General features: G+C 44.7%; 1 protein-coding gene across 1 annotated transcript in view; it reads left to right on the plus strand.

Moving 5' to 3' along the window:
- The window catches only part of cm (AP-3 complex subunit carmine), a 140,062-nt gene extending 127,954 nt beyond the window's left edge, over positions 1-12,108 (plus strand). The window contains exon 12 of the mRNA XM_065447681.1: positions 10,508-12,108. Coding sequence (XP_065303753.1) covers positions 10,508-10,573 — 66 coding nt within the window. The 3' untranslated portion in view covers positions 10,574-12,108. The remainder of the gene's footprint in view (positions 1-10,507) is intronic.
- Positions 12,109-13,049: the final 941 nt, after the last annotated feature.

Consider the following 13,049-nt stretch of genomic DNA (forward strand, 5'->3'; position numbering starts at 1 on the left):
TGAAGTCTTCGGAGGAAACCATGAGCGCGGTCACTGCTGCTCTCATCTTTGTTGCCGATCGTTCCACTGATCACAGAGCACAAAATGTCATGTCGCCGTTTGCCAGAAGATTGCTAACTTTCCCTATGTAGCCGGCATTTATGAACTCTTCGGAGGAAACTATGAGCGCGGTCACTGCTGCTCTCATCTTTGTTGCCGATCGTTCCACTGATCACAGAGCACAAAATGTCATGTCGCCGTTTGCCAGAAGATTGCTAACTTTCCCTATGTAGCCGGCATTTATGAACTCTTCGGAGGAAACTATGAGCGCGGGCACTGCTGCTCTCGTCTTTGTTGCCGACCGTTCCACTGATCACAGAGCACAAAATGTCTTGTCGCTGTTTGCCATAAGATTGCTAACTTCCACTATGTAGCCGGCATTTATGAACTCTTCGGAGGAAACTATGAGCGCGGGCACTGCTGCTCTCGTCTTTGTTGCCGACCGTTCCACTGATCAGAGAGCACAAAATGTCTTGTCGCTGTTTGCCAGAAGATTGCTAACTTTCCCTATGTAGCCGGCATTTATGAAGTCTTTGGAGGAAACCATGAGCGCGGTCACTGCTGCTCTCGTCTTTGTTGCCGACCGTTCCACTGATCACAGAGTACAAAATGTCATGTCGCCGTTTGCCAGAAGATTGCTAACTTTCCCTATGTAGCCGGCATTTATGAAGTCTTCGGAGGAAACCATGAGCGCGGTCACTGCTGCTCTCATCTTTGTTGCCGATCGTTCCACTGATCACAGAGCACAAAATGTCATGTCGCCGTTTGCCAGAAAATTGCTAACTTCCACTCTGTAGCCGGCATTTATGAACTCTTCGGAGGAAACTATGAGCGCGGTCACTGCTGCTCTCATCTTTGTTGCCGATCGTTCCACTGATCACAGAGCACAAAATGTCATGTCGCCGTTTGCCAGAAGATTGCTAACTTTCCCTATGTAGCCGGCATTTATGAACTCTTCGGAGGAAACCATGAGCGCGGTCACTGCTGCTCTCGTCTTTGTTGCCGACTGTTCCACTGATCACAGAGCACAAAATGTCATGTCGCCGTTTGCCAGAAGATTGCTAACTTTCCCTATGTAGCCGGCATTTATGAACTCTTCGGAGGAAACTATGAGCGCGGTCACTGCTGCTCTCATCTTTGTTGCCGATCGTTCCACTGATCACAGAGCACAAAATGTCATGTCGCCGTTTGCCAGAAGATTGCTAACTTTCCCTATGTAGCCGGCATTTATGAACTCTTCGGAGGAAACTATGAGCGCGGTCACTGCTGCTCTCATCTTTGTTGCCGATCGTTCCACTGATCACAGAGCACAAAATGTCATGTCGCCGTTTGCCAGAAGATTGCTAACTTTCCCTATGTAGCCGGCATTTATGAACTCTTCGGAGGAAACTATGAGCGCGGGCACTGCTGCTCTCGTCTTTGTTGCCGACCGTTCCACTGATCACAGAGCACAAAATGTCTTGTCGCTGTTTGCCATAAGATTGCTAACTTCCACTATGTAGCCGGCATTTATGAACTCTTCGGAGGAAACCATGAGCGCGGTCACTGCTGCTCTCGTCTTTGTTGCCGACCGTTCCACTGATCACAGAGCACAAAATGTCTTGTCGCTGTTTGCCATAAGATTGCTAACTTTCCCTATGTAGCCGGCATTTATGAACTCTTCGGAGGAAACTATGAGCGCGGGCACTGCTGCTCTCGTCTTTGTTGCCGACCGTTCCACTGATCACAGAGCACAAAATGTCTTGTCGCTGTTTGCCATAAGATTGCTAACTTCCACTATGTAGCCGGCATTTATGAACTCTTCGGAGGAAACTATGAGCGCGGGCACTGCTGCTCTCGTCTTTGTTGCCGACCGTTCCACTGATCACAGAGCACAAAATGTCTTGTCGCTGTTTGCCAGAAGATTGCTAACTTTCCCTATGTAGCCGGCATTTATGAACTCTTCGGAGGAAACTATGAGCGCGGGCACTGCTGCTCTCGTCTTTGTTGCCGACCGTTCCACTGATCACAGAGCACAAAATGTCTTGTCGCTGTTTGCCATAAGATTGCTAACTTCCACTATGTAGCCGGCATTTATGAACTCTTCGGAGGAAACCATGAGCGCGGTCACTGCTGCTCTTGTCTTTGTTGCCGATCATTCCACTGATCACAGAGTACAAAATGTCATGTCGCCGTTTGCCAGAAGATTGCTAACTTTCCCTATGTAGCCGGCATTTATGAACTCTTCGGAGGAAACCATGAGCGCGGTCACTGCTGCTCTCGTCTTTGTTGCCGACCGTTCCACTGATCACAGAGTACAAAATGTCATGTCGCCGTTTGCCAGAAGATTGCTAACTTTCCCTATGTAGCCGGCATTTATGAAGTCTTCGGAGGAAACCATGAGCGCGGTCACTGCTGCTCTCATCTTTGTTGCCGATCGTTCCACTGATCACAGAGCACAAAATGTCATGTCGCCGTTTGCCAGAAAATTGCTAACTTCCACTCTGTAGTCGCCATTTATGAAATCTTCAGAGGAAACTATGACGAGGTTAGATTGAAAATCAGCTTTTTTGGCCTGCTCTATGCTATGCAAAGCTCTACTGGCCATCGGAAGCGCAATTTTGGTTGAAGGCCTCAAAATTTTGAATAAAAATTTTTGAAAATCAGTAACCACAATCTACTAATAACTGCTAGTGTATGAGCAAGGTGCAGTTGTGTACCACAAAATCCTTGTGCTTGTTGTTGGGTGGTGTTCATTTTGAGTCTTTAATACTAGTGGCACTTGCGCTTAGTGGCTTGATCCCAGGATGCATGTGCTCCTGAATGACACTGCGCTAATGATGCAAAACTACCAGTAAACTGACTATTGATAGTATTCATAGCTTTTTGAATCTAGCAATAGATAGTTTTTGTTTTATACACTTTCAATAGCTTTTGGTGCCATCGATAGTGTAGAATAGACTATTGATGGTATTGTGCTGGTTCATCAACGTTTGATGTTGAGTGCTGTCGACAGTTTTGCAATTGTTCTTGTGACTTATGCTTTTGTCTGTCGCCTGGCTCAGCTCTGGGAGCACACGCATAAGTATGTGCTAATCTTGGGTGGCACAGCAAGCAATAGTATGATCTACCACTTAAAGCTCAACCACCATAGCTGCAGAGGATACATTAGCGCAATAATCACGTGCTGTCATGGTCACTGCCGTCTGCATAGCACCTGACTTGGGACTTGCAGGAAGCCATCTACAAGTTGCAGTTATTGTGTGGTCTTATACTATTTAATTGAGACTGCAAATTGGGCTAGTGGATTGGATTTATAGTTACAAGCAAAACTTTGTGTTATGCAAGGCATTAAATAAGGAGTGCATGACATGGGGCATCGTCATCATCATCATCAGCCTGGTTATGCCCACTGCAGGGCAAAGGCCTCTCCCATACTTCCCCAACTACACCGGTCATCTACTAATTGTGGCCATGTCGTCCCTGCAAACTTCTTAATCTGCTCCGCCCACCTAACCTTCTGCCGCCCCCAGCTACGCTTCCCATCCCTTGGAATCCAGTCCGTAACCCTTAATGACCATCGGTTATCTTCCCTCCTCATTACATGTCCTGCCAATGCCCATTTCTTTTTCTTGATTTCAACTAAGATATCATTAACTCGAGTTTGTTCCCTCACCTAGTCTGCTCTTTCCTTATCCCTTAACATTACACCTATCATTCTTCTTTCCATAGCTTGTTGCGTCATCCTCAACTTAAGTAGAACCCTTTTTGTAAACCTCCAGGTTTCTACCCCGTACGTGAGTATGGGGCAGAAACCCCGTGAGTATGGGGTTTCTGCCCACAGTATGGGGCGCTGTGTTATAACTGAGATTTTTATTTTGGTCTACCCACAATATATGCACGTACAGAAGTACAGAAGTTCCCTTCAAAGATGTACAGTGCTCCTTTAACTTTAACACAGCTTCCTGTTTGTTTAACGTGTCCAATGTATCCAATTACATAACAATGGTGTCTTGTGAATGACTCCAACAGCACGTGGTACAAATTGCTTGGTGTGACATAGTCAAATCTCGATTTAATGAATCACGCGGGACCGATGAAAATTGTTCGTTATTTTGAAATATCTTTGTTATGAAAAACTTGTGCTTATAAGCCAGTGGACAAACCTAGAAATGGAAAATGACGTGCTTTGGCAATAGACGCGTGTGCAGACAAGCATACGCTCAAATAAAGATTTTTCACTCACTTCTAAGCTGCTTTATTTAAAGAAATCACTGATTTTCTTTTTGTAAACCTCCAGGTTTCTACCCCGTACGTGAGTATGGGGCAGAAACCCCGTGAGTACGGGGTAGAAACAGTATGGGGCGCTGTGTTATAACTGAGATTTTTATTTTGGTCTACCCACAATATATGCACGTACAGAAGTACAGAAGTTCCCTTCAAAGATGTACAGTGCTCCTTTAACTTTAACACAGCTTCCTGTTTGTTTAACGTGTCCAATGTATCCAATTACATAACAATGGTGTCTTGTGAATGACTCCAACAGCACGTGGTACAAATTGCTTGGTGTGACATAGTCAAATCTCGATTTAATGAATCACGCGGGACCGATGAAAATTGTTCGTTATTTTGAAATATCTTTGTTATGAAAAACTTGTGCTTATAAGCCAGTGGACAAACCTAGAAATGGAAAATGACGTGCTTTGGCAATAGACGCGTGTGCAGACAAGCATACGCTCAAATAAAGATTTTTCACTCACTTCTAAGCTGCTTTAGTTAAAGAAATCACTGATTTTCTTCTGATGCGTGCAGCACACACGACCGATTAGGAATGCGTCTACATCCACTTTGCGCAATGCCTCATCAGGTATGTCAATGCACCGAGCAACGAAAGTGTGGACTTTGTTCATGTGCACTAAAAGATGAGTGTTCGACACGATCTCATCTTCTGTGTTCGGTGACGCACAGTCGTCTTCCTTTGGGCCGTCATTGTCACTGGAGACGTCGAAAACGCAGTTAACAATCTCCTCGGTTGTCAGGTCCGCCACCGTTAGTGCTGTGCTGTCGCTCTCCACGTAGTCGTTGAAGGAAGAGATGGCAGGCCGCAGTTCCGCAACCTATATCCACAGGTCTCCTGGGTTGTTGTCGGTCGCCTCCAGGTCATCTTCAAGCTGCACAGGCACTTTGCCAAGCCCTGCTTTTTGCCAGCAGTTGCTAATGGGGGACGCCTTTTGCTAATGGTGGACGCCTTCAAGTTCCACCAAGCTCCTGTGAGCATTTACGCTGCCTGACGAATATTGATGACAGTCGGCTCCTTTAGGCAGTGGTTGATAATCAACCGCTGCACAAGGCACTTATGAAATTCTGCTTTCGCACTCTTTATAATGCCCTGGTCTAGGGGTTGCAGCAAGAACATGTTGTTTGGTGGCAGAAACTCCAAGCAAACGTGCATCAAGCGAACATTAACAATGGGAGCAGAGCAGTTGTCGACAACCAGTAGACTTCTTTGATCATCCCTCCTCATTTGGTCGTTGAGTTTGATGAGCCACTTGGAAAAGTTCTTTGGTCATCCAGCCTCGTTTGTTAGCGCGGTAGTCATACAGTTACGACATGACGCATGACGTTACGCATGTTTTTCATGCTGTGAGGCTTCACGTACTTGCCGATGACGAGCTGTTTAATTTTCTTCGTGCCTGTTGCATTGCAGCAGAGCAGGACTGTCACGCGAAGATGCGACTTCTTCCTTACTTTGCACTGCTGCCGTTTGAAGTGCATCGTCCAGTCTGGCAGGAGCTGATAAAAACATGTGGTTTCATCTCCATTGAAAATAGTATCTTCTGAGTACAATTCAGCCACCTCTAGAGAACTATCATTTTGCCAGGAATCCGCGCCTTCTCTGTCAGCAGCCTTTTCCTCACCCGAGACTACCTGCCAAGTTATTCTGTTCCTTTGGTGGAAACTAAAAAGCCAACTCACACTGGCATCGAACCCACTTATTTCAAATGCATTGGCAAATTCGCTGGCAAATTGGAGCAATGGGCCAGACATGGGTACGTTTTGTAGTCGGGTATCTTTGAACCACGTGACAGCAGCTTGGTCTACATTTTGAAAGTTTCCCAGTCGCAGCCGCTTCCTCGTAGGAGCAAGTTGCAATTCCCGGTGAAGCCTGACAATCTTGTCTCGGTCTTTCAAAACAGGCGCGACGGTCGATGGGGCAATGCCATGCTGTCTGCATACGGCGATTTGCTTTTTCTCTGCGTTACGTCCAATTAGTCCTCCAGCAAAAACTGCTTTTGCTTCTTCTTGGTGCTGTCGCTAGCTGCATTCATCGTTGGATCTCTCGCAAACGTCACCAAACCTTTGTCTTGGGCGCTATAACGTAAAACTATTCCACACTTTTCTATTCCAATTCTGCAATCAGCCCTTCGTGATTGGTCAAAAACATTTTTGGACCACCCCCACTTCACCTGCCTGTCACGCGACGTCACGAAAACCACGATAGCTCTCCCTCTGATATGACGTGTGTACGCGCCGATTATGCATGATTTGACCGAAAAAAGAGAAATAATTATTTCTGATTCGACGCCTTTTCGCCATTAGCCCTTGGTTATTGGTCAAACCTTTTCGGGCTGCACCCACTTCACCTGCCTGTCACGCAATGTCACAAAACCGCAAGGACTCACCGCGTCAAAGTGACGTGTACACTTTAAAGATGCATTAATATGCCGAACAAAACTGAATTTTCTTTTGTATAGCCGCAGGCTGTCCCATTCTGAAAGGAATAAAAGATAGCTGCCGCTCAGGCGCTGGCTACTCGCACCTGCCGGAGAGCATGGGTTTATTTGTGTATAAAAAAACTTCTTACGTGGCCGTGTAACGTTTTCGAGCACTTTTGGCACGTTTACAACCTTGTTCTGCCAACTCTTCTTTGCTGAGCATCCGTTTGAGCATCATTCTCAAGCTTACGTTGCATGCCGCCATCATTTTCTACCAGCCACCACAAGCTAAGTGAGGGAAAGTGGACCAATCACAGACGCCGGCACCACCTTCATCCGGTTATCGACTTTCTGTGCAGTGGCTCAGCCCTATCAAATCCCTCTCCACTTGAGCGTGCTCCTCGCCTCTTGTCAGCCAATTAGATAAGACAAGCCGCTCAGTGTAGGCAATGTTATTCGTTTTTCAAGCAACAAAAGTGACGTCCCATGAATGAGGAGAGCATTTGATTGGTCTGTTCAGACAACTCTGCGGGGTGACTGCCTGGTGCTTGCGTCGGCGGTTACGCTAATTTGACATTAGGAGATTGGAATTAAAACATATATTGGAATAGTTTTACGTTATAGGGCCCCTGAAGTTTGTGGTGAAGCAGTTGTCACTCGACATAGTGATGATGATAGCTACTGCACTTGCAGTTTCTGTTTCACATGAGTGTTGCGGTGCTGTTACTTTTAGCAGAATTCGTAATGCTGATGTGCCTCAGTGATAAAGGGAAAATAAACTATGTGTGTTATTCTGAAATATGCGCCGTATTGAAATTCGTAGTTCTGAAATATTTTTACATTGGGAGTCTGGCGGGGATTTTTTAAGATATTCGTAAATTTGAGAAATTCGTTAATGTGGGGTTCGTAGTAACGAGATTTGACTGTTTTGGGCAAGGCCCTCTTCTAACTACTGATATTGAGGTGCGCCTGTCAACTAACAAGCTACTACTAACTTGCCTGTGCCTTCATAGTGCGACAAATGTGGCTGCGCACTAGAGTTCAGCAGATACACAATTTCTTGTCAGAGGAGGGACCAATGTGCACATGAACAGAGCCTTTTTTTTTTTAATTAAGAAACACAGGGTGCATGCACCAGCCAGGAATTGCGTACCTTACATGATACTGAATGTCATTACATTTGATAAATAGCTATAGGCAGCGTGTGCCACTTGAAAGTGCATCACATGGGATCTTGCTTGCTTTTTTGATGCATTGTATTTTCTTTCGTTTTTGTTTACTGTTTACTTCTGTATGTGCATATTCTGGATGTATAAGAGTAAAAATTTCACTTGTAGGAAAGTGCTCGTGTTGTACACTTATTTTTTTGTGCCTTGTCATAGCGCTGAGTTCTCTTATTTTTAATGTAAAGTCGCATTTCCTTAATTCGACCCTCGCGGGAACGAAGAAATTGATGCAATCATCCGGCGGGTTGAATTAAACTAGATGAAGAAAAAATTCCGAAAGACGCTGCTGATCCGTTTGACAGTATTTGCCCGAGTCTAACATGCCCCCGAATCAATCGCGCACCCGCTTTCTATGTGTCAAAAGTAGAAAACTAACGTAGAAATCGCAATAAAGTTCCCAAACAAAGTCGAAATTTAACGTGCACCCGATTTTTTAGAATGTCGGCGGGGTTCATGATGTCAGCTTCACTGCAATGCAGCCGTGTTACGTGGTAAAAGCGTATGAACGCCGCGAAGGCAGTTGTGGTTTCGTAACCAATTGCACTGCCGACAACTTGCTACCCAATTTTCTTTGTAAAACTCTTTTTGTAAGGTGCATCAGAATTGGCTAAGTACCGTATTTAGAGATCTTGAACGTCTGTTATTGCTTGGAAATCTGCTTAGGATGGACTGAAAATAGCTGTTGTTGGTGAGAGACATGTGTTCAATGCATTCACTGTTCCCTAAGCTTCACCAAGACAGACACTGCCACTAAAGGGGTCGCTCTTATGGGGTCACAATAGCGGTCAGGTGTGTGCATGCTTACTGGTCAAGTTCAAATTATTGGGTGAATGGTTATTTTAGCATCTAAATAATTAATGTTCGGTCCCGTAAATGTATGGGCACTGGCTGGGACCTTTGGTTGGGATTGAAATAACCAAAAAAATAAATTAACCGGAGTCGAATTGATAGTCTTGCAGTGAATCAAGTATCGATTACGCCTGGTTGGCTCTGAAGCCACTGCACTCAAAAGCCACTATTCGTGTCCTTATGAAGACAAACCCAGACCAACAACGAGCAGTAAGCTCTTGTTGCACACCTTTGTCCCCTTGTCTATAGTGCCAGATGGTGTGAGTAGTATGCGGCTGCACACTCGGTTGTTGCTAATGAGAGACCTGAGTGCCATATTATGTGTTCCTCTGTGGGTTTTCCTAAGATGTCCAATCCTTTTATGTTTTATAACACGAAAGCATTATGTGCCCATTACACAAAAATCCAGCATTGTCGGCGACGGCATGAACGGAAGATGGTACCAAAAATGACCGATGGTGCATAAGAACGTTAAAAAATGCTCGGATTGATATCAGATTTGTTAGGCAGGTTTTGTAAACAAAGTCAAAAGAAAATTTGGTACATTTCGGTCTGGCTGGGAATTGAACCTGGGCCTCTGGGGCACGAGACTAGCATGCTTTCCTGACGCCGCGATGGCTGCACGGTTACAGTTGACTAGAGTTGTGCCTAGTGCATGAGTCGCTGTACACAGCACGTCACTGCTTCCATCACTGCCTCTCACGTGTCACCTGCTCTTGGGATTTCATCGGTGCTGTGTCTACTGCGATGCACTTTTGATGCCAAATCATGAGTATAAAATGAGATGTGCCTAGTGCACGCGTCATTGCACATGTCACATAGCTACCTTCGGATTTCATCGGTGCTGTGTCTACTGGGATGCTCTCCGAAGTGTCTACCTCAGTGGCAGCTGTGAAACATGGACTCCCACGGAAGCGAGCCTCAGAAAACAAAGCAAGGGAGCACAAAAAAATTTGTCATTCTGCTGCAAAGTTAATGTTTCTGGTCTGTGGATAACGTACACACACACACACACACACACACACACACACACACACACACACACACACACACACACACACACACACACACACACACACACACACACACACACCGGTTCAGGAGAAAGAACTTTAATGCATGTCGAAAACATAAATAAAAAACATTTCACCTAAGCAGTCATAACGCTTTCGCATTACAACACGTAAGCAGTTGTAAGTGGGCCTGCTTTTATTTTCCTTTTTGGTCAGGCCTTTGTGGTATGATTAGCGAGTCTTTACAGCCGAGTTTTCTGTAAACCTAATGAACCCTTATTCTGTCCCCCTACGGAGCCGGCGCAAACTGATTTCACTGTATGACATTTCAGTTGCCTTTGTGCTGTTTAATTGCTGATGTGGGAAAAAGAACTCGCCGTGGTGGCTTAGTGGCTGTGGCGTGGTGCTGCAAAGCATGAGGGTGCTGGATGAAATCCCGGCCATGGAGACTGCATTTTGATGGGGGCAAAATGCAAGATCGCTCTTGTACCTGGCATTGAGGGCACAATAAAGAAGCACAGTTAGCCATATTAATCCGAAGTCCTCCACTATGACGTGCCTTGTAATCGGATAGTGGCTTTGACTCATAATAGCACAGATTTAATTTTAATGTGGGAAAAGAGTGTGTGGCTGGTGCTGGTGTAACACTGAATGATTTACGTGTTCTCTCGCTGCTTTTCTGCAGAAGTACAAGCCTTTCAAGGGCGTCAAGTATGTCACCAAGGCTGGCAGGTTTCAAGTGCGGACATGAAGAGGTCCAAGACCAACCTTGATCGAAGTGAAATACGCTGGAAGTGTATTATACAGGACTGGGCACCTTTCGCATTCAATTGAACTTTACGAACAACCTGCAAGAAAACTGCTCAGTGTGCAATTTCCCCACTTATATGCCTGGTTGGCTGGGAGAAAAAGAAGGGGTGGAGTTGGCAGTAGTGATGACATTCTCCTGTTGAGCGCATTCCAGACAGCCAAACGAAAGATGCGAAAAATATGGCAGTTTGCATCCCATGGAAAAAAGAAGAGTTCTTTTGCAAAAGCATTTGCAGTGGTGGAACGGGGTCTTGACAAGACTGCCTGGTTTGATTTAATAAGCTGTCATCTAGCCTTACAAAAACAAGCCAGTTTCTTGCCGTCAGAGTATTATGAAAACTCTGCCCCATTTCTCATTATCCTTTAGAAAGTCTCGTTGAGACATGTTGGAGTCCCAAAGCCAGGCAGCAAGCTAAATTCATACCAAGGACACATTTAGATGGAGAAAAGTGTGGATGCCATCCTGAATGTATGGTCGTCATAAAATGTTTTTATAGTTTAGTCCACTTGGTGCAAATACAGACTTTGTCTGGGAACAAATAGTTTCGAGGAAGAAACTTTTTGCACAGATGCTTCTTTTTTTGTATGTGCAGACATAAAAACCATGGAGACTGGCTTTGTAGAGCCTATTGAGTAAGATTCGCTCAGGGTAATGCTTCTGTGTGTAGCAACCCTTTAGAAGCTTTACTGATTAGCCCTACCTGTGTCTATCAATATTCTTTGTAAATGAACTTAAGCAGCAAAAGTAAAATACTAGAGAGGTGAAAGCACCACAATGTTGATTCTACGATTAAATGCTTGAGATATTTTTTTATAAAATCTTAGTGCTTTTTTCTCTAATTGTTACGTCGTAAAATTGTATGCTTTTTTATGTACAGGCAGGGTCAGAAGTTTACGGGGTGCAGGTTTCATGAAAAAGTCAAATGTCAGCCCAGTTTTAGTGTGCAGTCCACTGTGAATGCCCTAAAACAGCAGAACACTGTTGGTTGCGTACATGAGTACGCAGCACATTTGAAATCAAGGCTGCGTGCCCAGGGTCAGGAAATTTCTGCATTTCCTTAGATTCCACATCCCGTAAACATGCGCATGGTTTTGCGCAGCTGCATCTGTTGTGCCAATTTGTAATTTTTGTATATTCAAACCATATTTGGAGACATTGCATGTCCAACAGGTAATTGAGAATGACTCCTTTTTGTGGTAATATTTGTACAAGTGTCAGGTACGATGCTCTAACATGGCTGTTGTGATGAAAATATGTTGCACACATGTTGATAGCGTCTTTTGACAGCGTTTTGATATTGCTTGCAAAAGAAAGGCCGTTGATAGCCTGTTGGCTTCCTAATCTCACCGGACTGTCTTAGGACACTTGGGAACAGACTCAGTGGCTGCAAGACTCCCATTTCAAGCAGCTGTTAAGTGATCACGGTTACTTTTATAAAAGCCACGCTGTATGCGAATAAAGGTGTACTAAATGTGTTGAAGTTTTTTGCTTCAGTTTTGTAATGTTGTACATGTATCAGAACCTTGTGGCTTTCTGTGCTCAGCACTGTACAAGTTGGCCTCTTGTGCTGTGTGTAAATATCGGTGCATCTCGACTTATGAAGTTGATGTCATGCCGTCTTCTTGACGGCATTATTCTTTATGATGGATTATCCTCTGTGGTACCATCTTTGGACCACCACGCATGGCACACGTGGTACACGTTGCAATAGGCAGCTCGGCGTTTGAATGCAGCTCTGTTTAGAGCTGTATGTGTATTTGCGAGACATCGCATCCTCCAGGACATAAGCCCATCTGGGCAGCCCTGTCATGAATTTAGGCACTCTAAAAACAGACAGGAGACATGTACATGATAGAAAAGCATTTACAACACAAGAATGCTTAAGAGAAAATGACGATAGAATATACTACAAAGAATAACGCTATAAACACGTGCTCAATCCTAACATCACTGCTGATGCACAACAAAGCTACAAACTATGGTCTCCCAGTTCCTAACAAGGCAAAGGACCAACAAAGCATTCTGACCGTCGCAACATGGTGGTAGCTGGTCCGACGTGGCTCAAGACGTGGCTGTTGTAGCTCAGACATTATGCAGACATCCGTTGCTGTCACTTGACGTGGCGCAAGACGTGGTGGTTGTCGGTAGTTCCAAGTTTATTGCTTTGTTTATACAATGCGTTGCACAAAATGTGTCAGAAAAGTTTGGACCCATAGCCAAAGGTTAGTAATGGGTCCAATGATGGGAAAATATATTACTGAATATGACACGGGTGCTTTCAGTAAATATCATGCAATTTTTTGTAAGCACATGGTTTATGTGTAATAAAAATGTGCGCAACAATTAAAATGCGTAACTAAGCAAGAAGAATAAATAACTAATAAACACTGTGTCATACGAGCACTGTGACATGGCA

Source organism: Dermacentor albipictus, unplaced genomic scaffold (genome assembly GCF_038994185.2).
Source record: "Dermacentor albipictus isolate Rhodes 1998 colony unplaced genomic scaffold, USDA_Dalb.pri_finalv2 scaffold_14, whole genome shotgun sequence".
In the NCBI taxonomy this organism is placed as follows: Eukaryota; Metazoa; Arthropoda; class Arachnida; order Ixodida; family Ixodidae; genus Dermacentor; species Dermacentor albipictus.